At 41.7% G+C, this 26,784-nt stretch overlaps 1 protein-coding gene across 1 annotated transcript in view; it reads right to left on the reverse strand.

Annotated features, from left to right (window-relative positions):
- Nucleotides 1-26,784, reverse strand: part of cacna1c (calcium channel, voltage-dependent, L type, alpha 1C subunit) — a 309,696-nt gene that overhangs the window by 91,710 nt on the left and 191,202 nt on the right. Inside the window, exons 23-30 of the mRNA XM_055650124.1 lie at nucleotides 25,684-25,790; nucleotides 23,078-23,165; nucleotides 20,227-20,334; nucleotides 18,614-18,666; nucleotides 14,719-14,865; nucleotides 9,567-9,768; nucleotides 6,327-6,485; nucleotides 4,784-4,894 (exon numbers count right to left, since the gene is read on the reverse strand). Coding sequence (XP_055506099.1) covers nucleotides 4,784-4,894; nucleotides 6,327-6,485; nucleotides 9,567-9,768; nucleotides 14,719-14,865; nucleotides 18,614-18,666; nucleotides 20,227-20,334; nucleotides 23,078-23,165; nucleotides 25,684-25,790 — 975 coding nt within the window. The remainder of the gene's footprint in view (nucleotides 1-4,783; nucleotides 4,895-6,326; nucleotides 6,486-9,566; nucleotides 9,769-14,718; nucleotides 14,866-18,613; nucleotides 18,667-20,226; nucleotides 20,335-23,077; nucleotides 23,166-25,683; nucleotides 25,791-26,784) is intronic.

Below are 26,784 nucleotides of genomic sequence, written 5' to 3' on the forward strand. Positions count from 1 at the left end.
AACGCTGTTTCACGTCCCCAACACTCACGCCTGGAGTGAGTGAAGAACAAGCAGTGCGTTTAAACAACTCCAACAAAAATAAATGTTTCTAAGCATAATCTCTGGTTTCTTCAGTGAACTGAAGATGCTGCTAATGCGATGGCCAAGAAGGCACCCAACGCCACTACTTCCTCTGGAGACTGAAGATATTTGACACATCTCCAATAACTGTTACAAACTTCTACACTTGCATCACGGCTTGGTTTGGGAACAATTCTGCCCAAGACTGCAAGCAATTGCAGAGGGTTGTAGATGTAGCCTAATCCCTCGCACAGACCAGCCTTCGCACCATTGATTCCATCTACTATTCATGCTGCCTCGGAAAAGCAACCAACAAGATTTGTCCCACCACGGTCATTCCTTCTTCTTCCTGCTCCCGTCTGGCAGAAGGTACAGAAAGCGCGTACCCCCAGACTCAGAAACAACTTCTCCTCTGTTATCAGGCTTCTGAATGGTCCTCCCATGAGCTAGGGGACTGTCCAATTCACCTCTACCCCATTGTGGACATTGGACTTTGTCTATGGAACTGATGCACTCAAATGCTGAGGACTATATTCTACAATACAATACAATACAATTTATTTGTCGTTTGGATCCCGTTAAGGTCCAAACGAAATGTCGTTTCTGCAGTCATACATACAAAACGAAAAAGACCCAAGACACAACACAATTTACACAAACATCTTTCACAGCGCATCTTCTCCTCGCTGTGAAGGAAGGCAAAAATAAACATATCTCTCCCCTGCACTCCCCTCTCCCCCCCATGTCAGAGTCAAAGACAGAACAAAGCCCCCAGCAGGCGATGTTAAATGTCCCGCAGCCATTAAAGCCACTCTGCAGTCTGTATCTTCTCCTTTGCTCCACCTATTGTACTTGCGTTTGACTTGATTCTACATAAGCATGGTATTATCTGATCTGATTGGATAGGATGCAAAACATAACTTTTCACTGTACAAGTGACAATAATAAACTTTGCTGATAAAACATGCGCATTAAGAATTATATGCTTAAGGGCAATTTTTTCGGCGACTTGCCAGCACCCGTCATGGTCACAGCAGGTGGCCGAACATTTTCAACATGTTGAAAATCCAGCGGTGACCAGACTACTCACGAACATACAGGCGTCATCCTGCGACATGTCGACATGTGACGCCTGTATGATCGTGAATAGTCGCCCAAAGAGTTGTACTTTTTTCTGGTCGCCACTGGATTTTCACCATGTTGAAAATTTTCGGCCACCTGCTGCGACTATGACGGGTGCCGGCAAGTCGCCAAAAATATCACGTAAGTGGGACAAGCCCTTTAGGAGTGCGGTTTGAACTTGATGAAGTCACACTTGATTTACAGTCATCTGATGGGAATTCACATTGGTGAATGATTGGATTCCTGAACACTGCCTCTAGATCATAGGTTCCCATGTTGTTGTACGTTGCCTCTCCGTCCATCCAGCACGAAGCAGCAGAAAACTGTCTCTCAAGTGACCCTCATCTCTGATCAATAATGCCCCAGCCTCTCAACAGTAATGTAAACCCTTCTCTCGTGCAACCTCAACTCCAATGAACTAAAACTAAACAGAAGATACAAGAAATCTTAAACAAACATCTTGTGATGAATCCAGTGCAAACTGTGGCGAATGGACACATGAATATTAGACAGTCTACAGTGTGAAACCATGGTCTAGAACAGGCCATGGAATAACTAAATGTCAGATCCTCAGAGATACTTCTCTCACAACTGTACAACTCAAATATATTCAAATATAGAATTCTAGTTATATTCTATAGTAGCTTTAAAATTGAATAATTAATCCATGATTATTTACCTATTTACAAATGTAGAAACAGCAAACCACATTAATAAGTTTTTTTGCCTTCCATCACAGCGAGGAGGAGATGCGCTGTGATGGATGTCTGTGTAAATTGTGTTGTGTCTTGGGTCTTTTTTTCATGTGTGTATGACTGCAGAAACAACATTTCATTTGAGCCTCTATGAGGTTCAATTGACAAATAAATTGTATTGTGTATATTGTGTAATAACAAAAAACTCCTTCTTGACCACAAGCCACTTTATTACAGGTGCACAAAAAAGCTGGAGAAGGAAAAGTCTGAAGAAGGGTTTCGACCCGAAACGTTGCCTTTTTCCTTCGCTCCATAGATGCTGCTGCACCCGCTGAGTTTCTCCAGCTTTTTTGTGTACCTTCGATTTTCCAGCATCTGCAGTTCCTTCTGAAACACTTTATTACAGTCTGGCTCAACCAGCTAAGCATAAAATTATAGTTTTTGTTCTGCATTTCCATTATCTCATGAATGAAAATGAAGCACGCAATTATTTACCTGTTCATAAAATCCTACTTAGCACGTGAGTTACGTTTCCCTGACCCTGAATCTTGCATATTACATAGTAAATGCTGTTGGAAGGGTTAATAGGCATTGGTTCAAACACTCTGCAAAGGAGATAAACAAAAATAGCAATTTGTAGATGGTTTCCTTCTTTTGTGAATATGTATCTAATCTCCACAAAGCTTCAAAAATGGAAATGCAAATTAGACAGTAAAAAAATCATAACTTTAGGAGCTTATTTTGAAAAGCCTCAAGTTATGGCTTTTATTACAACTTCTACTTCCCCGTGGATTGTCACCTTGTCGTGGTGGAGAAGCTTGTGTGGTCCTGAGATCCTGAGAGCGATGCCGTCTGGAGCTACGCTCCTGGTAGGGCCACCCATGGCGGTAAGGTCGAGGGGGAGGTTCCTGACAAAGAGCAATCCAACCAAGACCTCAACGGTGGAACAGGCGGAGGACGATGGCTGACCTTAGTGGAGCGTCACGACGGCTGGGAAGGCGGATGAAGGCTGCGGCAGAAAAGGGTCTCCGGTCGTCTTGGACTCCATGCCACTGGATCCTGACCCAGATCTGTCAAGGACCGTGGGGTGGCTGTCTGTGCACCAGTCTCCCCACGTTAAACAAAGTCACGCACAGGCATCCTCCATGAGAGGACAGTCATACTCGTTTCGAGTGACCGCCGATGATGACAACATCTGTTGCAACTATATAGAAGTTACACAGCTCATGCTCTGCCGTTTTCTACTGACACCTGACATCCTATAATATGTATCGGGCATCAACTTGCTACTCCAGGAGCTTTATTCCTGGAAATCGCATTGTCGGCCAAAAAGGCTACTGTAGGCCGAGAATTATCCGGCAGGAAGACAGGACCTTTGACCCACCGAGACAATCCTCAAACCGTCACAAGAATGGACAAACTCCAGACAACATTGCAGGTCCGGTTGTAACCCAGGTAACTGGAGATCGCTGTGATGGTACCAAGATAGCTGTCCCCATCACTAAACAATCTTATTTATTCATTGGAAAAGTCTGTCTTATTATAGTCAGACTTTAGTTTTACCTTGCACGAAATTATCTAAAACAATTGACCTACTCTTAGGAAATTGGCAAGGGCAAGTGCTGAAACATCAGAGGGCGAAACATCTGGGACCAGCGACCACAGTTGTATTAATTTTTAAATAGTGGTGGATAAGGGCCTGTACATCGGGCCGTCTGTAGCAGCGACTACTGAGTGTTCATGGCCCCGACCACGGGTGAACAAGGAGGAGGACTGACACAACTTTGTTGCCTTCCACCGCAGTGAAGAATGCTGCGGCGGATTATTGTGTGAAATTATATTGTGTATCGTGTGTTCTTTTTAAGTGTATCGCTGCTGGCAAATTCATTTCACTGCACCTTCGGGTGCGTGTGACGAATAAAATTGACTTTGACTTGACTAAGGAATGGGTGGGTCCACGACAGGTAACAAAACAGTTGTGGATACAGACTAATTGTTGGCACCTTTACCCGAGTCTGCCTCAACCTCCTTAGTTTGGTTGCCTTGACAAGAAAATGGAAAAACGATGACAATATCACTTGGTTTAAAGATTAGTATATAGAATTTGACAAGCTGCCCATACAATTGACAATAGGTGCAGGAGTAGGCCATTCGGCCCTTCGAGCCAGCACCGCCATTCAATATGATCATGGCTGATCATCCCCAATCAGTACCCCGTTCCTGCCTTCTCCCCATATCCCCCTGACTCACTGGGTGGCTACCAAATCTTACTGATTCCAAAAAACAGATTAATAGATTATAGGCAGACAAAGCCCACAAATCAGTCCCCTAGACATTGTGTGCTCAATTTTTGAAAGAATTGCTAATGAATGATTTGAATGAATGAATGGCCTAAACTATTATTTGGCTGTTTCCTGCACCAAAGCAGCTGCAATTTGTTGACTAGAGGTCCACGATCAGAAGTGACTAAAATTGAGTTTATTTCTGACACCAAAAATGTAGCGGTATTAATCTGGCACTCGCAAGTGTGTTAATCCTGCTGTTTAAGGCCTAACATCCTTTCTGTAATTTTGACTGGTTGAAAGAATTGATATATGTGAGAATTTTGTTCACTTTGGTAAAACCAAATTATTTAGTTGAATCCAATGGGACCAATGTACAAACTCTGAATGCGGAAAACCTTTGGGGTACAGGGTATTGAATCAGATCATTGCAATCTTATCATCACTGAACAGCAGAACATTATGAAAGAGCGAAGCTGAGGCATTTTGTGCCATCCGTCCGATGGTGTTTTAAAAGTGCATTAGTTTCCACCGCAAACTCTATAACGATTAAAGATTAATCAATGGATTAGTTAAGAACGATAGTATGTAACTTTGTGAACTATTTCTGCATGAAATACATACTCTGGGCTTGAAAGCGATTAACTTCAAAATCATTTCGACGGTGAAGAGTCCAGTGAACAGCATATTGAGGACATCCATGGCTTGGCTAAAAAACGGCGACTGGCCATGATGCTGCACGGAATGGAAACAAAGAATTAGACAACAATCCATGAAATTACATAATATTATCATAGTAGTTACACTTAAAAATCATTTGAATTACTTTGGAACCAAGAGTTTTGCTCCTTTTGGTTCTTAAATATGCATTATTATTACGTGAAAAAGGGAATGGCCCTCACTTCGCAAAGTTAAGGGCCTGACCCACTTTCACCACCTAATTCACGACCTTTTTTACTCGTGGGCATTTTTCCTCAGGCTAGAAAAAACGCCCCGACCTACTTGATGCCACGAGTACCTACGACTAGAATCATGACCTACCTACGACCTACCCAGGACCTCCTACCACCTTGTGACGACCATGCTGCGAGTACGAGTCAAGGGCAAACTCGGCAGAGGTCGTGAAAGTGGGACAGGCCTGTTAGATTAGATCAGCTTTTGCCATAATAGTTATTCTACCATCAAACTAAATAAGTTAGTGATCAAATGAATGAATATTAAAATCGCCTTAAAAAGATAGTCCAAGACCTATGGCTGATCACTGAATAACATAATTCTTACTTTCTTCTAATCTGAAACCCCCCTCCATCATTTACCATGATTTTTAGCCTTTTATCTTTAAGTCAACTTGTTATCCATATTTTATTCCAGCCAACTAGCCTTTTAAATGGGACTTTGCCAAATGCCTTTTGAATCTTCATACAGACAATATTTGCTCATCCCTCCACTAGTTTATTGCAGAACATCACTTGTTCCTCAAGGACTGATAGTGTCAAAAATATACACTGAGACACAGAGGTGCTCTCTTTAATTCGCAACCACAGAACAGATGGACACCATTCAACCTCTTAATTTAAATCGCATGAGCAAAATTATGAACCTTAACTTCATTATCTACGCTAGCTCCATATTTCTGCTGCTACATCAAACAAGATCCACCGGTTCCATATTTTAAAAATTCCAATTATTGCACGACTCACGATATTTCTGGAGGGAAAATTACAAATTTGTTCTGCCTTATCTGATCAAAAGTGCTTCCGGGTTGCCCTCCTGGTTTTAAACATTTTGTTCAGTTGTTACGACCACTCTGCCGGAACTAAAGGTTTGTTGTCATTTACGCTGTTGAACTCTCAACACCCTTAGTTAGAGTGGAAATAAGTCTGAGAAGGTTTTAAGAAGCAACGTAATCTTAGAGAAATACTAATTTCACTGCTAAAAAAAAATGAAACCTATCCTTAAATCTGGAAACAGGGATTTCATTGTATAATGGGTCGATACAAGCCATCAGCATCCGAGTGTGGAACTTTGTCTGGGAACAACACAAAATAAAAGAAGAATCAACTGGTAGAATTCCAGTATATAGCTCAAACCCTCAATCTGTGGCTCCAGAAAGTGCACTTGAAAACACAGCAAAAGCAAATTAATTCCTATATATTTTTCCCCCTACCTGCATAGCCAAGCAGATAGTGTTCAGCAGGATGAGAACAAACATCAGGTATTCGAAGTATGTGGAATTAACCACATACCAGACTTTGTATTGATAATGATTCTTTGGAATATAACGACGTAACGCCCGAGCCTTGAGGGCGTATTCCACACACTGTCTCTGTAAATGATGGAAAAAGCATAATTTTACCCCGTTATAAAAATCATGCTCCACAAAAAAAAACGAGCCTTTTAAAAATATTTTATTAAAATATTAAAATCAACCTTCTTTTATTGTGTAGATATTTTCATACAATTTACGCATCATTAATCGTCTTTTATGCAAAATTAATGAGGCGTCGCCAATCTTTATTTTAAATACTATCTTTTCCACTCCATCTTTTAGTTTAGTTTGGAGATACAGCAGGGAAACAGGCCCTTCGGCCCACCGTGTCCGCACCCACCAGCGATCCCCGCACATTAACGCTATCCTACGCACGTTAGGGACAATTTACATCAATACAAGTTACTGTGTGGAGGACCCTTGGTAGTTATGTTTGATATCACGATGGTTCGATATTCGACTGTGCTTAAAGTACAAAACATGACGACTAGCTGAATAGGCATTAAAATATAGTGTGTGTGATGAAGACTTTCCCCCTGATCTTCCACTGGTGGTAGTTGTTGAATGTGTCGAGGACGGCAGATTGTTGTGAGGGTGCGTTTTGTAGATGTAATTAGGAGGCAGGGTAAAATGGTGAAAGGATCATGGTGAATGGCGAGAGAGAATTTTGGTGGGGCTAAGGAGATAATCAATAGTGGGTAGACAAAAATGCTGGAGAAACTCAGCGGGTGCAGCAGCATCTATGGAGCAAAGGAAATAGGCAAAGTTTCGGGCCGAAAACCCTAGTGGGCACAGCTGGAGAGAGGTTCAGGAAGGGGTTAAGTAAATGTGAACTGATAAGCTATGGATGCTTACAGAGCAGGGTTGAATAGAAATGGTGTGAAGAGTTATGTGTGCATGTGCGTGTGTTTGTGGAGTGTTTGTCAGTGTGTGTGTGTGTGTGTGTGTGTGTGTGTGTGTGTGTGTGTGTGTGTGTGTGTGTGTGTGTGTGTGTGTGTGTGTGTGTGTGTGTGTGTGTGTGTGTGTGTGTGTGTGTGTGTGTGTGTGTGTGAGTGTGTGTGTGTGTGTGTGTGTGTGTGTGTGTGTGTGTGTGTGAGTGAGTGAGTGTGTGTGTGTGTGTGAGTGTGTGTGTGTGTGTATGTGTGTGTGCGCGCGCGTGTGTGTGTGTGTGTGTGTGTGTGTGTGTGTGTGTGTGTGTGTGTGTGTGTGTGTGTGTGTGTGTGTGTGTGTGTGTGTGTGCGCACATTGTACCCAATCACATTTGCTGCTTTGGTTTTTGATAAAGTCACTCTTGCCATTCAGAAAAATATTATGCTTGGAGTGAATTTGTAATGCACCTGCTCTTGGTATACTCCATCAAAAGTCTTCAATATTTTTAAATTTTTAAAAATATTTTAGGGTGGCATGTATCTAAAAAAAACGTTTTTCTACTGAAAATACCTTCAACTTGTTCAGTCGATGTTGACAGTAAAGGGCCTGTCCCACTTACGCGAGTTTTTCAGCGACTTGCTGGCACCCGTCATAGTCGCAGCAGGCGGCCGAAAATGGTCAACGTGTTTTTTTAAAAATTTATTTTAATTTATTTTTTAATTTATTAATTTATTGAACATGTTAAAAAAATAAAAACGCAAATAAACTTGTAAGCAATAAATTTTTTAAAAAAAAACACAAAGGAAAACAAACAAATAAGTAACTCAAATAATACAAATAATATCGTTCATGTTCAAAGGGGGTAAGAAAACTTTTCTGGTGCTACCCCCTTTTATTTTCTATACATTTTCATGGAAAAACAGAATAATGGGAATAAATGGACCCAAAATCTGTTGAACAGTCCACAAACAAGAAATAATCAAACAGAAAAGATAATCACTTGTCCAGCTCATAACCATTCAATCTTTTGTTTCCGAAGAGTGTTTTTTAGAAAATCCAGCGGCAATATATGGCAAGATACTAAAGAGTCGGGCAATCTTATACACCAGCCAGAAAGAATTTCTTCCCACTATTTCTGTTTTTTAAATTTGATTCCTCTAGAACAGAAACCTGATGATTTGTGTTTATATTTTATGCCTTTCTAAACTTGGATTTTGTTTCAGCGATTTATGAAAATGAAACACTTCCTCAACCCCATTTAGATTCTGAGTTTCCTGAAGTATTTGACTTTTTTAATCTAAGTAACAAACTATGATACCTTGTGCTTATCAATATTGAATTTATACATCATTTGCCAAAAGCATTTTACCTGCTTGTGACCACGCAACCCATACAGTATGTTAAGGAAAGAACTGCAGATGCTGGAAAAATCGAAGGTAGATAAAAATGCTGGAGAAACTCAAGAGGGTGAGGCCGCATCTATGGAGCGAAGGAATAGGTGACGTTTCGGGTCGAGACCCTGGAAGGGTCTCGACCCGAAACGTCACCTATTCCTTCGCTCCATAGATGCAGTGCACCTATTCCTTCGCTCCATAGATGCTGCCTCACCCGCTGAGTTTCTCCAGCATTTTTGCCTACAGCCCATACAGTATGAACTGTTGGTCCACTTTTGTCAAATCTAATTTAACAGAGGTGAAGGATTTAGTTACAAGATACAAGATACAATTTATTTGTCATTTGGACCCCTTGAGGTCCAAACGAAATGACGTTTCTGCAGCCATACATTACAAACAAATAGACCCAAGACACAACATAATTTACATAAACATCCATCACATTGCTGTGATGGAAGGCCAAAAAAAATTATCTCTCCACTGCACTCCCCCCACCCCCCCTCCCGATTTCAGAGTCAAAGTCAAAGCCCCCGGCTGGCGATGGCGATTGCCCCGCGGCCATTAAAGCCACGCCGGGTGATGCAAGGTCGCACACCGGGTTCTTGATGTTAGAGCCCCCGGCGTGCGCTCGCAGAGTCCCGCGGCTCGCAGAGTCCCGCAGTTAATGGGTAATTTACTGTGGGTTGTCACGGGCACAAAATTTATATTTTGAATGGTATGAAACAATTGATCATTATCCCGATTGGATGCATTAATTTCAGTCCAGCTAACTGGCTCAAATAAAAGTGTAACCAGTTTTTTTACTGAACCGGATTCGGAGTTCACTTCAGGAGACATTTACGGCACCCACTTCTATTTGTATATTTAAGTTCACCTGATTTTTGTCCAGCTCACAGTTTTTGTATTCTTGTTCCCCCTGTTCCTGAAATGTGACAATGACGAAACCTACGAAGATGTTCATCATGAAGAAGGCTATAACGATGATGTAGATGATGAAAAAGATGGATATCTCCACTCTGTAGTTGTAAATAGGACCAGTGTCCTCTGTATGAGAATCAATGGATCGATAAAGCAACCTGCGGGCATAAGACGGGAAAATAAGCAAATGATTTAAATTGTAAAAACGTAAATTTTATTTGATTGTTTTATATTTGGTATATATTTCATATTCATCTACCTTTCTTGAAACCCTGGTCTTTTAGAAATAGTACTTTTCAAGTTGTATTAGTTGGGGTGATGGGGGGGAGACAGGCATTGGCCAAAGATTGTAGATACTTCAGGAAGGCACTCAACATTTCCCTCTTTAAAATCTCTTTAAAATGTTGAAACTCAAACTTGCTGAGACAACGAAAATGATCAGATTGTTTACAGTGTTATCATTCTTTAGTTGGGAAATGAATGGTGAATCTCTGGAACTCTCTGCCACAGAGGGTAGTTGAGGCCAGTTCATTGGCTATATTTAAGAGGGAGTTAGATGTGGCCCTTGTGGCCAAGGGGATCAGAGGGTATGGAGAGAAGGCAGGTACGGGATACTGAGTTGGATGATCAGCCATGATCATATTGAATGGCGGTGCAGGCTCGAAGGGCCGAATGGCCTACTCCTGCACCTAATTTCTATGTTTCTATGTTTCTATGACTGCCTTTACGGTTGAATGAACACTGTATAAATTCACTGTACATAAGCACGCACTTTGGAAAGGAGCCGTACTTTGTGTAGGAAATGGGGCTGTTGTGGTGAGTTTGGGGAAATCAAGAATGATGTGGCCCTCAATGTGATCCTTAAAGTAACTGAAAAAGCTCTGCAGGTCTGGCAGTCATGGGCCTGTCCCACTCTGGCTACTCTTTAGGCGACTGCCGGGGACCAATTTTAGTGGAATTCACCTACGACACCTGGCGACAACTGGCGACAACACCTACGACAGCAAAATTGTCGCCACTGTCGCCAAAAAATTTCCAACAGGTTGAGAATTTTGTGGCAGTCGCCTGTAGTCGCCCAAATAATCACCTAAGTGGGACAGGCCCATCAATGTTTTGGGTCTACAACCATTCATTGGAACTAGGAAAGAGATGGAGAGAAGGTGGAGGAAGGATGTGGAGAAGAAAGGAAATTTGCAAAGAATAACAGGTTAGAGGCCAGTAACAGCTAACTAATTATTGGACAGTTCGGGGAAAATAGAATATTAGAGCAACTCGTATGAAACATAAAAAGAGACTGTTCTAAAAATAGACCTTCTAAAAGTAATAAAGGGAGAGCAGCTAAGGGAGATCAGTTGGTCTCTGATGACGGCATGAACAATGGGGCAATCTTAAGAAGACACAAGGAAAGGCAGGTGCTCTGCATCCCACAATTCTTCGCGGATCCTGGGATTTCTCGCCGGGATCGCCAGTGGTGGAGGTCCATCCAGCGCGGCCTGTTGGCTTCGAGAGCCGCGGTCTCTGGTAAGGACGCGGCCGTTCCAGGCATCCCGAAGCCGCTGAGAGGGTTCTCCCGACACCGGAGCACCATCAGGGCCTGAAACATCGGGCCCCGTAGCGGCGACTGCGGAGGCTCAAATAGGCCCGACTATGGGTGGACAAGGGGAAGGGGACTGGACTTTGTGCCTTCCCTCACAGTGGCAACTATTGTGGGGGGATGTTTTTATGTTAAATTTCTTTTTAATGTTATGTTGTATTCTTATTAATAATAATAATAATAATAATAACTTTATTTATAAAGCACTTTAAATAACTGCAGTTGCCACAAAGTGCTGTACATGAGAACTCATGGACAGGAAGTTATTACAAACCATTAAAAACTGTAAAACAAAGGACTATAAAACAGTAAAAATTAAAAGACATTAAAAGCACTAAAAACAGGAGCAATGTCTCAGCCAGTGTCGAAAGCCAGAGAATAAAAGTGAGTTTTTAGGGTGGATTTGAAGATGGACAGTGAGGGGGCCTGTCTGATGTGCAACGGCAAGGTGTTCCAGAGTGCCGGAGCAGCAACAGAAAAGGCTCTATCCCCTCTGAGCTTCCGCTTAGACCTTGGTACCTAATGTGCAATGGCAACTTGGATTTCACTGCACCAATTGGTGTATATGACAATAAATGAACCTTATGAAAGATGGTCAGGCAGCATCTGTGAAGGGTATGGATAGATGACATTTCAGTTTGGGACCCTTTTTCAGTCTGATGGAGAGAAAAATGCTAGTAATAACTAGTGAGACCACACCTGGAGTATTGCGTGCAGTTTTGGTCTCCAAATCTGAGGAAGGACATTATTGCCATAGAGGGAGTGCAGAGAAGGTTCACCAGACTGATTCCTGGGATGTCAGGACTGTCTTATGAAGAAAGACTGGATAGACTTGGTTTATACTCTCTAGAATTTAGGAGATTGAGAGGGGATCTTATAGAAACTTACAAAATTCTTAAGGGGTTGGACAGGCTAGATGCAGGAAGATTGTTCCCGATGTTGGGGAAGTCCAGGACAAGGGGTCACAGCTTAAGGATAAGGGGGAAATCCTTTAAAACCGAGATGAGAGAACTTTTTCACACAGAGAGTGGTGAATCTCTGGAACTCTCTGCCACAGAGGGTGGTTGAGGCCAGTTCATTAGCTATATTTAAGAGGGAGTTAGATGTGGCCCTTGTGGCCAAGGGGATCAGAGGGTATGGAGAGAAGGCAGGTACGGGATACTAAGTTGGATGATCAGCCATGATCATATTGAAAGGCGGTGCAGGCTCGAAGGGCCGAATGGCCTACTCCTGCACCTAATTTCTATGTTTCTATATTTCTAATAAGAGGCAGAGGTGGGGCAAAAAACTGGCAAATATAGGGAGGGGTGGAAGATGAACAGAATGAGGAGGGAAAATAAGCCGGATGATGAGGATACTGGGGAAAAGTTATTTTCCAACTCCATCCCCCATTTAAAAAAAATAAAAAGCAATGTTTTAAATTCATTTTGAATCAGACTTCATACTAGAGAGCACAGAAATCATGCCCATATTAATAGGACACATAAGAAATAAGGTAAGTCATTCATAAACTGATTCACCATTCAAACAAATATAAATTCTAGACAATATTCAGCAACAAAGTCCCCACAATTGGGGAACTAAACCAAAACAACATTTGTTTCACCTCTATCCTGTGTGGTTCATCCTTTATTTTGATACTATCATACCCTGTTCTAAATAGTCCAAATTAGAGGAATATCATCCATGCAGCCACTCTATAATGCACTGGAAGGGTTTTGTATATTTCAGTGAAATCACCTCTTAGTCTAATTTTCAGTAAGGTTTGGGGTCAGTCTCCACAAATGGCAACCGTGCCATTTCAAGAATGAATCTGATCAACCCTTCCATTACAAGTGTGCATTTCCTTAGGCAGGGAGGCTAGTACACAATACTCCAAGATGTAGTCTCACGAGGATCTATACAACTAAAGCAATAGCAGTCCATTGCCCACAACCTCCCAACACAAAATAACCTGTTTATTCTGAATCTCTCTTTTCTATCGACAAACCTTATCAGTATATTACTCTCTGTGCTCTGTTTGAAACATAGAAAATAGGTGCAGGAGTTGGCCATTCAGCTCTTTGAGACAGCACCACCATTCAATATGATCATGGCTGATCATCCAAAACCAGTACCCTATTCCTGCCTTTTCCTGGTAGTCACCTTATCCAAGGATTTCTGAGAATACACATTAATGAATTCAACATTTCCACCTAAAACCTGAATTTAATATCAAATAGTATGGATTTTTAATTTGTTTATGAGCCTGAAATGCTCCTTGGAGTCTTTTATAAAATGTGTATATTAAGGGCCTGTCCCACTTATGCTATTTTTCGGGCGACTTGCCGGCACCCGTCATAGTCGCGGCAGGTTGCCGAAATTTTTCAACACGTTGAAAATCCAATGGCGACCAGAAAAAGGAACGACTCTTTGGGCGACTACTCACCACCAAACAGGCGTCACCCCGCAACATCGCTGGATTTTCAACATGTTGAAACTTTTCGCCAACCTGCTGCGACTATGACGGGTGCCGGCAAATCGCCGAAAAAATCGTGTAAGTGGGACAGGCCCTTAAGTGATAGTAATCGTCACCTGCATGGGCAACATGGGCAACACAGAGTTAATAATTAATAATAATGGATCGGCTGGGCTTGTACACTCTGGAGTTTAGAAGAGTGAGAGGGTATCTTATTGAAACATATAAGATTATTAAGGTTTTAGACACGCTAGAGGCACGAAACATGTTCCCGATGTTGGGGGAGTCAAGAACCAGGGGCCACAGTTTAAGAATAAGGGGTAAGCCATTTAGAACGGAGACGAGGAAACACTTTTTCACACAGAGGGATGTGAGTCTGTGGAATTACCTGCCTCAGAGGGCGGTGGAGGCCGGTTCTCTGGATGCTTACACGAGAGAGCTAGATACGGCTCTTAAAGATAGTGGAGTGAGGGGACATGGGGAGAAGGCAGGAACGGGGTACTGATTGGGGATGATCAGCCATGATCACATTGAATGGCGGTGCTGGCTCGAACGGCCAAATGGCCCACTCCTGCACCTATTGTCTATTTATCATTAACGGATGATGGTTCATCCAGCCCCGACACGAGGTTTTATCGCCCGGCGCGGGGGAGCTGACATCACTCCCCGATGCGGGAGCAGATCACCTTGACGCGGAGGGCCCGAACGCCGCCGGCAACGGGACTCAAGACCGTCCCGTCAACGGGGGGCTCGAGGCCCCCGACCAAGGAAGAACAACAAGGGAAGGACTTGAACTTTATTTTCGCCTTCCATCACAGTGAGGAATGTGTAGGAGTCACTGTGATGGATGTTTATGTTAAAAGGTGTTTTTTAAGTCTGTTGCTTTTTTAAATTGTGTGACTGACCTGGCCAGTGAAATTTCACTGGTTGATGTGACAATAAATAAACATTATGATTGTAAACTCTTTTCATTAAGTGCAATACAGAATAAATATCAGACATGTTGGGTTAATGACCGCTACATTTTTTGCGGCATGCACAGACAATGGTACTCACTGGGGCCACCCTTCAAAAGTCGAAACTGTGAACAGGGCCATCATTGCAGTGGGAACACTATCAAACTTGAATTCACTATTCGTCCATTTCCGTTCATTTATCACAGGCTGATTTACATCCCCATCTTTGTACGAAATATATTGGCCTCTGTCAATTGAAAATAAACATGTCCATGAATTTCCAAAACTTATAAACCAGATATGTTCATACATTCCTATCCCACCTGTTTAGGCATTTTCTCTGCTCGTATATCTTACTGTAAGTACAAGAACAGATAGGTAATTGGTGTTCTGGGCTCCTCTCGGCTGCTTGGTCATTGTTTTCAATTCATCCAATGATAACTAAAATAGTGACACAGCATAAAAAACAATCTTAGAGTTGTTTCCGCTTTCACTTGCAAATTCTAAAAGTTGAAGCACTTTTATATTGTATATTTAAGACTAACACAAAAAATGGTTTTCAATATCCAACATCATAGAGTCATCAAAGTCAGAATTCAAAAAGAAGCATCTATGGAAAATAGAATCTCATATCACACAGAGAATGGTGAATCTGTGGAATTCTCAGCCACATAATGTAGTTGAGGCCATTTCATTGGCTATATTTAAGAGGGAGTTAGATGTGGCCCTTGTGGCTAAAGGGATCAGGGGGTATGGAGAGAAGGCAGGTACGGGATACTGAGTTGGATGATCAGCCATGCTCATATTGAATGGCGGTGCAGGCTCGAAGGGCCGAATGGCCTACTCCTGCACCTATAGTCTATGTTTTTATCATGTAGATTTGGTGCCTTGAAGCATGAGTTCATTTTAAGATTCACCAATTTCATTAACTGCTCGTGAATTTATTTCCCCCGCACTTAAATCTATCTGCCTTAAACTAAATGCCTATATAGACATAACAAACTGCTCCAATTGCTGGCAGAGAGTGTTCAATATTCACGCATTCACAGAGCTCTCTACTGGAAAGAATGCTATGGATTAGTCCGCAAATAATGATATTTTGTCTTGCCTGTGGCTGCAAAAACACAACAACATTTACTGTCAACGGTGCTGTACTTTCAGTCCGTGATGAAGTACACTGTAAATGGTACTTGACTGTTCATGTTTATTTACTTCCTGTTCCCAGAGATATTTAATGTTATGGTATATTTTGCCATTTTAGCTAAAACCAGAAGAAACTTATTTTTAATCAGAAGCTTGTTCTCGTCATAATTTATCCCTATGGTTATCAGTGACAAAATACATCCAAGGCATACATGGTAAAAGATTCTCATGCATCATGACGCAGGCAGGGGGTGGAAGATTGCAACCTTCATGTGGTCCGCCCTGTTTCGACGAATGCAATCAACCCGGCGTGCACAATCCAATAAGATCAAATAGAACAAGTTGTCCGACAACTTTAGGCCTTTTTCACTCATGGACCCCCGGCCTACTTGATGCCACGAGTACCTACGACCAAAGATCCGATAGTAAGCAAGAGCGACTCCTTCTAAATGCAATGGGGTGACGCGTAGTACGCAACGGAGCGGAACGTGGGCCTTTTTTTCAACCATTTCCGTAACACGACCCGACCCGACTCGCTGTGTAATCAACGTTGCGGGGGAACAGTTTGTGTTAATAAATTATAATTCTGAAAATGAGGAGAAGATTTTTCCCAAATAACTTTTATTTTTACGAGGATGTTTCCATAAACTGCTTCCAGTCTCCGCACTAGTATCTTTGCTCCGCTACGGGATCTTTGGTGCGGCGACGGAAGCCGGTTACGGAAATGGGGCCGAAAATGACCCATGAATCTGCCCTTGACCGTACTACGTCTTTTTCGTCGAGTGATCTATCTTGCTCGCTGTAGGGTCTTTTCCTACGACGAGCATCACGACCTACCCACGACCTACCTACGACCTCGTGACGACCATGCTGCGAGTATGAGTCAAGGGCAAACTCGGCAGAGGTCATGAATTAGGTCGTGAAAGTGGGACGGGCCCTTTAAGAAAGGTGATTTGTGAATTCCTCATCTGTCCCGACCTTTTTAGCCTCCAATTTCTTTTTTTGCTCCAGTTTCCAGCGTTTGCAGCCGCTGTTGCCTCCACATGCATCTATGTGCTGGGCACACGAGGTAGGTAGCAATTTTATTGTACCCTGCCTTGAACCAGCAGCTGTAGTACAATCATTACTGTGGAGAGGAATACATCCCACGGGACAGTCGTTGCCAGTCTTGGTCTCCTGGTCCTCCAAAATATTCCAAATGGAATTTAAACTGGAGGTCCCCACGTGATTAGGGATTCAATAAAAAAAATTGCAATACAGGTGGTCTTCCAGGACCAAACCTCTTTGGGGGGGGGGGGGGCAGGGGGTGGTAGCCTGTACTTGGAATAATATTTTATTTACATTCAATTGTACTTAATTTTATTGTATAAAGTTCGAGATAATAAATTAAACCAAATCAAATATTTAGTTCAGTTCAGACATTCACTTAATGCTATTTCTGACCTCATTTATCTAGTTAAGGAATGTCAAGTCCAACTTCTTATTAGAGTGTAAACAAAATTTCTCTTGAGTGCGAGCGCAGAATGTACAACTCGACTGCAGCTTCTGCCGTCAAAATTCGCAACGTGTATTTTATTTTTCAGGTTAACTCCAACATGGCCAACTATAAAAACGTTGTACATAAGGTTTCGGCCCGAAACGTTGCCGATTTCCTTCGCTCCATAGATGCTGCTGCACCCGCTGAGTTTCTCCAGCACTCTTGTCTACCTTCGATTTTTCCAGCATCTGCAGTTCATCCTTAAACATTATCACAGAACCTGTGTACATAACCAGAATGGCTTCAATGCTGTCTGAGTTTAAGAAAGAACTGCAGATGCTGGGGAAGAAAATCGAAGGTAGATAAAAATGCTGGAGGAACTCAGCGGGCGAGGCAGCATCGATGGAAGCGAAGGAATAGGTGACGTTTCGGATCGGGACCCTGAAACATAGAAACATAGAAATAGGTGCAGGAGTAGGCCATTCGGCCCTTCGAGCCTGCACCGCCATTCAATATGATCATGGCTGATCATCCAACTCAGTATTCCGTACCTGCCTTCTCTCCATACCCACTGATCCCCTTAGCGACAAGGGCCACATCTAACTCCCTCTTAAATATAGCCAATGAACTGGCCTCAACTACCCTCTGTGGCAGAGAATTCCACAGATTCACCACTCTCTGTGTGTGAAAAAAGTTCTTCTCATCTCGGTTTTAAAGGATTTCCCCCTTATCCTTAAGCTGTGACCCCTTGTCTGGACTTCCTTAACATTCTTCGCATCTAGCCTGTCCAACCCCTTAAGAATTTTGTAAGTTTCTATAAGATCCCCCCTCAATCTCCGGAAGGGTTTTGGGCTGTAACGTTGCCTATTTCCTTCGCTCCATAGATGCTGCCTCGCCCGCTGAGTTTCTCCAGCATTTAAGTCTCCCTTCAATGCTATATAAACATATTTTGATATTTGCTGTCAACAACACTCCAAAAAACAAACTGTGAAATGCATTTTTTTTCCCCCAAGGCATGTCATTGAGAATGATATGCATTTCATTGTCTCTGTTCTGTACACTGACAATTAAAATTGAATCTGAATCTGAATCTGAATCTGATAACACATTTCTCTTTCTGGACCTCTGAAGTCTAAGCATTTCCATCTTCTTCTGTTATTGCTTCAGGTTTTCAGTTACTGCAGTATCTTCTGAAACTCATTACATATTATTGATTAGACAATTTGGTCAGTGATAATTAGGTGCATTGGACTTTGCACTCAATATTTTGACTCGTACTTCCAACATCAAATCCTTGGTTCAAACATGAAATCCTCTAACACAATAGTTGACTGGCTGTTTTGCTATTAGGCATACGTGTACACTAAAAACTTACTTGCATTCAGACTCCCTCTGTTTGGATTCATCCGTGCAGCTGTAGAATTTACCCTTTAAATAAAGAATAAAATTATAATTACACAAGTAGAGAATAAGACGCATAGATAACAGTAGACAAAAGATGCAGGAGTAGGCCATTCGGCCCTTCGACCCAGCACCGCCATTCAATGTGATCATGGCTGATCATCCCCAATCAGTACCCCGTTCCTGCCTTCTCCCCATATCCCCTGACTCCGCTATCTTTAAGAGCCCCATCTAGCTCTCTCTTGAAAGCATCCAGAGAACCGGCCTCCACCGCCCTCTGAGACAAAGAATTCCACAGACTCACCACTCTCTGTGAGAAAAAGTGTTTCCTCATCTCTGTTCCAAATGGCTTACTCCTTATTCTTAAACTGTGTGGCCTCTGGTTCTGGTCTCCCCTTAAACTGTGGCCCCTGGTTCTGGACTCCCCTTATTGTGACGTAATATAATGTTGTTGCATATTGTTTTAAGTGAGTATAGATATGGAGATTGGATGATCCTCTTGATAAGTAGTGCAGGCACATAAAGTTTTATGCTCTACACATGTTTCCAGGTTTTCATTAAAAAAAATCTCAATCATTGCGTGAAACAGCTCAGAAACAGGCCTTTCAGTCAATCACTTTGGTGCTGCCCATCAAGTACATCTCTTGATTAATCCCATTAACCAGTAGTTGATCCATACTCTTCCATGGTATACTTTGACAACATGCAACTCGATAAATGAATCTGTGAGTCAGAAGTTATTTACGGGCGTCTGTCAAACTTTGCTTTGATGTAATCCACAAACTCATCGAAGGCCAATCAACTTCTCCCATCCTCCAGAACATCAAATACTCATTCAAACTGCATTATTAACTCCCTGCCCCTGTACTATTCCAACATAGAGCATAACTCAGAGACGGACATCTTAATTCTAGGATTTATTAATGGACCGAAATTACACCTCACCTAAATACTGTGTCATTTTTAAGCAGGATAGAGACATTGGCAAAAGCCCAAGAGGATTGATGAAACTTTGCAAAAAGATTAGAATATAGATAAATACTTTCATAGAAACATAGGATCATAGAAAATAGGTGCAGGAGTAGGCCATTCAGCCCTTCAAGCCTGCACCGCCATTCAATATGATCATGGCTGATCATCCAACTCAGTATCCTGTACCTGCTTTCTCTCCATACCCCCTGATCCCTTTAGCCACAAGGGCCACATCTATCTCCCTCTTAAATATAGCCAATGAACTGGCCTCAACTACCTTCTGTGGCAGAGAATTCGTCAGATGCACCACTCTCTGTGTGAAAAATGATTTTCTCATCTCAGTCCTAAAAGATTTCCCCCTTATCCTTAAACTGTGACCTCTTGTCCTGGTCTTCCCCAACATCAGGAACAATCTTCTTGCATCTAGCCTGTCCAACCTCTTAAGAACTTTGTAAGTTTCTCTAAGATAAGTGGAGGGTGGGGGGTAAGAGGGAGCAAATCACCCTCTCACCATGCAAGAAACTTGAATTGAAGACATTCAAAGTGAAGAAAACAAATGAGAGAAAGTCAGAAACAATTAATTAAGTTGCAAAAGAAAAACTTATTAAGTCTTACCTTGAATAGTTGTACTCCAATACATGCAAACATGAACTGTAACAGTGTGGTCACTATGACGATATTACCGATAGTTCTCAAGGCCACAAATACACACTGAACGACATGCTGAAAAGGTGAGAGAAATTGCGGAATCATCATTTTGTGCAATATAAATGAATTACTCTAAAACATAAATAGAGCCAAAAAAGAAAATGTTAGGAGAAGCTGAAATGAATTAATAATAATAATAAGAAGAATAATAAGAATAATAAGAATAATAATAATAAATTTTATTGTCATTGCACATAGGTGCAACGAGATTTGGTATGCAGCTTCCATTCGATGTCAAAACATAATCAACTTGACTGGGAAGAAAATGTTCACTATTTTAAGATTAAAAAATATATCTTTATGTTCGGGGGTATTTTTTTAATGAAGAAGAATCCAGCAACTTTCTCCATTCGGGGAAGAAAGATGTCAGATGGGGTTATGTGGCACAATTGTTTCAAAAACATTCTCAATAATAAATCCTTAAATGATTATGCATTCCATTTAACATTGAGAAGCAAATGGATTTTTCATGAAATCTGTGTAAACCATTACGTAAAGTTAACTTTAGTCAAGTCAAGTCAAGTTTATTTGTCACATACACATACGAGATGTGCAGTGAAATGAAAGTGGCAATGCTCGCGGACTTTTGTGCAAAAGACAAACAACAAATCAACCAAACAAATTATAAACACAATTATAACACACATATTCTTTTACATAATAAATAATGGAAGGAAAAACGTTCTGTAGAGTTAGTCCCTGGTGAGATAGGCGTTTACAGTCCGAATTGCCTCTGGGAAGAAACTCCTTCTCAACCTCTCCGTTCTCACCGCATGACAACGGAGGCGTTTGCCTGACCGTAGCAGCTGGAACAGTCCGTTGCAGGGGTGGAAGGGGTCTCCCATTAACTTTAATGGTTAAATCAAATGAATTGTTATTATATCATAAACTAGGTGAATATTTAAGTCATATATTACCATATAAACATCTTGCCTATTAATTTGTGAGACCAGACAGCGATTCAATGGCAGACACTGAACCATGTGGTTCATCTCAAATAAATCCTCAAATAAACTCTCTAATAAAGAATATTAAAAGCCTCCATGCCACCTATCCTGATCGCTATTCTGATACGAACATTCACCCCAACATTTGCACGTTTTTAGCAAGTGATAGATGGTGATCAGACACGGGACATTCTGACTAATTTCTGCAGCATTTCTGCCCCTGGCAACTAGTAATATCTGGAATCAATATTACTACAAGAGATTATCTTATCATTATCACAGATTTGCTACACACAAAGTAGCTGCCAAATTTAGTAGATAATACTGATGCATTTATTTGAAATAAACTATTTCCACATCTGTAAAGGACTTGGGATGTTGTCAAATGCCTTAACTTAAGGATGCTTTGCATGTGTCTTTTAAAAAAATATATATCCCAAGTTAAGATCAACAAACTTATCACAGAATAGTAGACAAAAATGCTAGAGAAACTCAGCGGGTGAGGCAGCATCTATGGGGCGAAGGAAAAGGTGACTTTTCGGATCAAGACCCTTCGACCGAAATGTCACCTATTTCCTTCGCTCCATAGATGCTGCCTCACCCGCTGAGTTTCTCCAGCATTCTTGTCTACCTTCGATTTTTTCCAGCATCTGCAGTTCTTTCTTAAACATTATCACAGAACAGTACTTGAACTAAAATAGTCGGCCATTAATGCCTAAGTACCACATCTACCGTTAATTAATTGTTGTCCAACCAAGGAGCACGAAATAATTTAGTTTTCACCTCTTGAAAGCTTATTGTACTGTAAGTACAATGTTTTATTTATTATTTGATAGAACGCATTGCTGAAAGGCAACTCTGTATATTAGTGACAAAAGGAATTGCAGATGCTGGTTTATACGCAAGATAGACACAAAATGTTGGAGAAACTCCGCGGGTCAGGCTGCATCTCTGGAGAAAATAGATAGGTGGCTTTTGTGATTGGAGTCTGAAGCGTCACCAATCCATTTTCTCCAGAGATGTTGCCTGACCTGCTAAGTCACACTGGCATTTTATGTCTATCTAATTATACGCTAGTGACTAGATATTTAATTTTAATCTCCCCCCCCCAATATGTCACGATTTTCAGAAGACTCCACACAGACTTAGAATGTGGGAGATATCCCTGAAGGCACATTTGAAAAGTGATTCTTAGCGTATCAGATTGTAGACTTATTGCATTTGAGGGAACGGAAAACATGCTCACATTTATATTAAAAAACAGATTCCTTTATTTTGTTGTTTCTTCATCAATGAGACTAATCTCTCTTCTTCAGCCTCTGCATACACTCTGCAGGAGGAACCCATGTCAATGTCCCATGGACTCGCGCTGGTCTTTAAGGTACCTAACTGACCCCTTATCTTTGTCTGCCCATCTACGGTGGTTCCTGATAATCAGACTTACTTTGAATATTTTCCATGTTTTCACATCACTCCACCTGGCCTTTTTTATTTTCTGGGGAAAATTTGCCAACTGGCCTTGGTTTTGTCAAAGTCTTTCATGTGCTTCCAACTTGACTAATATGAGGTAAGCAAGTGGCTTGGTGTAATTTCAGTCATACAGCACAGAAGCAGACCCAAGGTCCATCTCTCTCTCCAACTGTTCCTATCCATGTACAGTACATGCCCAACTGTCTTAAATATTTCATTATCAGCTTTGATGTCAATTGGTCATTAATTACACTTCTGCACAGTACCTTGCAATGTTTTTATAGAATTAAAGGCAAGTTATCAATAGAAATGATTGAAGTTGTAATGTTAATATCTGTTACCTTCAATCCCTTTGCTCTGTTGATGGCTCGCAAAGGTCGTAACACTCGCAGCACTCGTAATATCTTTACCACTGCTATTGCACTGGAGCTGTGAAAAGAGAGGAGCTATATTTATCAAGGTGAAATACGTAAGACTATTGACTCAATAACACGTTCAAGCATTCAAAAGTTTTGCTGTTGTCAAAAGAAACATCAAAAACATGCACATTTATGTTACTACCAATTTTAAACTGGACACCGATGGTGCAGAGCGGGGCTGAAACAACTCATTGAGATTTAATTCCCAGGCCTTATCTGACTCAGTTCTGTCTCTACAGAAAATTGCACTGGTCAATTGACAGAAGCGATATGAAAGCCAACAGTAAACTGCCTGCAGGGCCAAAAGAATTGTCTGTTTAATGAAAAATATAAAAAAGCAACACGAGTAGGCCGTTTCCCCCTCAACCCTGCCCCTAATGTTTGATATGAATATTGATTTCTTTCACTTCAGGTAGGCCCGGCATTCCTTCTCTCTCTATCACTCCCCCACCCAACTCGCATTAGCTTCTCATGTTCACAGCTAACAATGGCCTATTTCCTTTATCATCGTTACATTTTTGCACATCTATCATTCATTGTTCTTCATCTCTCCACATCACCGTCTAGATCTCTCGTTTCCCTTATCCCTAACCAGTGTGAAGAAGGGTCTCGACCCGAAACGTCACCCATTCATTCCTCTCCAGAGATGCTGCCTGTCCCGCTGAGTTACTCCAGCATTTTGTGTCTATCTTCAGTTTAAACCAGCATCTGCAGTTCCTTCTTACACATTTAGTATGATCAAGGCTGGTCTGCTTGAACTACTGAATTCTTCTGCACCATTTCTCCATTACAGCCCTACTCTGTCAAACATATATCTACCTACTCTAGAAATACCACTGGTAATCTTATGTCCACGATCCTCCAGGATAGAGAATTCCAGAGGTTCAGCATCTATATAAGAAATTCCTACACACCTGCGTATTCAATGATCATCCCTTATTTTGTAACCATACCCCCTTGCTCAAGGCTCTCCTACCAGTGAAAGCATCTCAATAGACAGTAGACAACAGGTGCAGGAGTAGGCCATTCGGCCCTTCGAGCCAGCACCGCCATTCAATGTGATCATGGCTGATCATCCACAATCAGTACCCCGTTCCTGCCTCCTCCCCATATCTCCCGACTCCGCTATTTTTAACAGCCCTATCTAGCTCTCTCTTGAAAGCATCCAGAGAACCGGCCTCCACCACCCTCTAAGGTGGAGAATTCCACAGACTCACCACTCTCTGTGAGAAAAAGTGTTTCCTCGTCTCCGTTCTAACTTCTCAACTTCTACTTTAACGTTTTCTAAGGATTTTATACGTTTCAATAAAATTTGACTTCATTCTTCTAAACTTCAGGGAATATAGATTACATTTATTTAGTCACTTGCGATCCAACATCCTTCTCATCCCAGGAATTGGCTTTTAGTGAATCTCATTAGGATATCCTCCAACACACTATCTCCTTTCCTCAATATGGGACCAACATTGTAAAGTACTCCAGATGAGACCCTCAGATGATGCAAAAAAAGGCTGGACAATGTTGTCTGGCTGAATTCTCTGTTCTTATCGAGTCCACACACAAGATTAGAAGCTGTTCGGCCAGAGCTGAACACACTTCTCGGCATCTGCAAAATGGTGTCTGTCTTGTCGCGTCTTGTTGCTTCTTGTGCGGGTTGGTGGAAACAGGACCGCGATGTGAACGCTGAGCAGTTAAACAGTTATCTTTAAAATTGTCCCAACAGTTTCTGATTGAGCATTCATACAAAGCTAGCTATGGTTCACCATTTTAATTATTAACTAAAACTGAATTTCAGTAGTCTGAGATTAATGCAGAATATATCTGTGATTAACGCTGGATGTGAGCCCGCTTTGATGTGCTGTTGCGTAAAGCTATTTCATTCAGTAGCTTGAATCAATCAGACTGCTGTGACTGGTTCAATATTGAACTGAAGAAGTCATTGTAGCCACGTACACAAAAATGCTGGAGAAACTCAGCGGGTGCAGCAGCATCTATGGAGCGAAGGAAATCGGCGACGTTTCGGGCCGAAACCCTTCTTCAGACTGATGGGGGATGGGGGGGAGAAGGAAGGAAAAAGGGAGGAGGAGGAGGAGCTCGAGGGCGGGGGGATGGGAGGAGACAGCTCGAGGGTTAAGGAAAGGGAGGAGACAGCAAGGGCTAGCAAAGTTGGGAGAATTCAACGTTCATGCCATCCGGATGCAAGCAACCCAGGCGGAATATGAGGCGCTGTTCCTCCAATTTCCGGTGTTGCTCACTCTGGCAATGGAGGAGACCCAGGACAGAGAGGTCGGATTGGGAATGGGAGGGGCAGTTGAAGTGCTGAGCCACCGGGAGGTCAGGTGGGTTATTGCGGACGTCATTGTAGCCATAATACTTAGAATTACAGTCCAAATTATTTGCATAGTATTATGAGGAGTGGTGTTTGAGATCCATGTATTCACATGGATTTATATTTATCAAACCATTATATAACGGAGATTACTTTGGCCAAACACGTGATTATTTCAGAGCAAAAAATAATAACTCACTGCATTCCAAAAGAAATGAGAGAGACGCTGACCACCACCAGGTCGAGTATGTTGAAGTAATTTCTGCAGAAGGACCCCTTGTGAATGATAGCCCCATATGCTGTCATCTGTGCAAATGGGACAAGGATGTTATCACAAAAAGAATCAAAAGCTAAGTACAGTATCGTTAAATATTGTAAGAGCATGCTTTTATATTTATATATATGTTTCAAGAGATTGTGAATTAAACATGAACCATCATCCTCTAAAGTTGATGTACAAATACTTTCCTTGACTGATTTAAATGAGATGGAACAGCTTTAATGCAAAACATAAAAGTCAAAGAAGAAATTATTAACAAAATGATTTTTCATAAATCTAGAAACAAGGAACTGCAGATGCTGGTTTACAAAAAGACACAAGGTGCTGGAGTAACTTAACTGGTCGGGCAGTATCCCTGAAGAACATGGATAGTTCATGTTACGGGATGGGACCCTTCTTCAGACCTGAACGCCACCTATCCATGCTCTCCAGGGATGCTGCCTGATCCGCTGAATTATTCCAGCACCCCGAGTCCTTATTTTCATACATTTATTATTTTTAGTTCAATGTTTTGGTTATTGCTACTTTTAATGTTTTTAAGTTCATGGGCATGCATATCTTTTAAGATCTGTCCAAGGCTCAGCACATTATTGAAATCACAAAGAAAGCTCATGAACACCTCGAAGAATAAGGACATTTGGCATTTCACTGGACACTCGGTTGAACTTCCACAAGTGCATGGTAGAGAGCATGTGGACAGATGCATCACAGCCTGGTTCAGTAACTTGAACGTCCAAGGAAGGAAGGAAGCTGCAGAAAGTGGTGGACACTGCATGGTCCATCACGGATGTTGACTTCCTTGCCATCAAAGGGATCTGCAGGAAGCGCTGTCTCAAAATGCATCTAATATAATTAAAGACCAACTGGCTATGCTCGCATTCCGCTACCATCATTGGGAAGAAGGTACAGAAGCTGAGAACCATGTTCTCATTGGGAAGAACACCTTCCTTCCAGCAACCATCAGCTCTTAAACCACACAGTACAACACTAACCACAATCCTACTTTAGCAAGGATATTTT

Source organism: Leucoraja erinacea, chromosome 19, assembly GCF_028641065.1.
Source record: "Leucoraja erinacea ecotype New England chromosome 19, Leri_hhj_1, whole genome shotgun sequence".
Taxonomy (NCBI): domain Eukaryota; kingdom Metazoa; phylum Chordata; class Chondrichthyes; order Rajiformes; family Rajidae; genus Leucoraja; species Leucoraja erinaceus.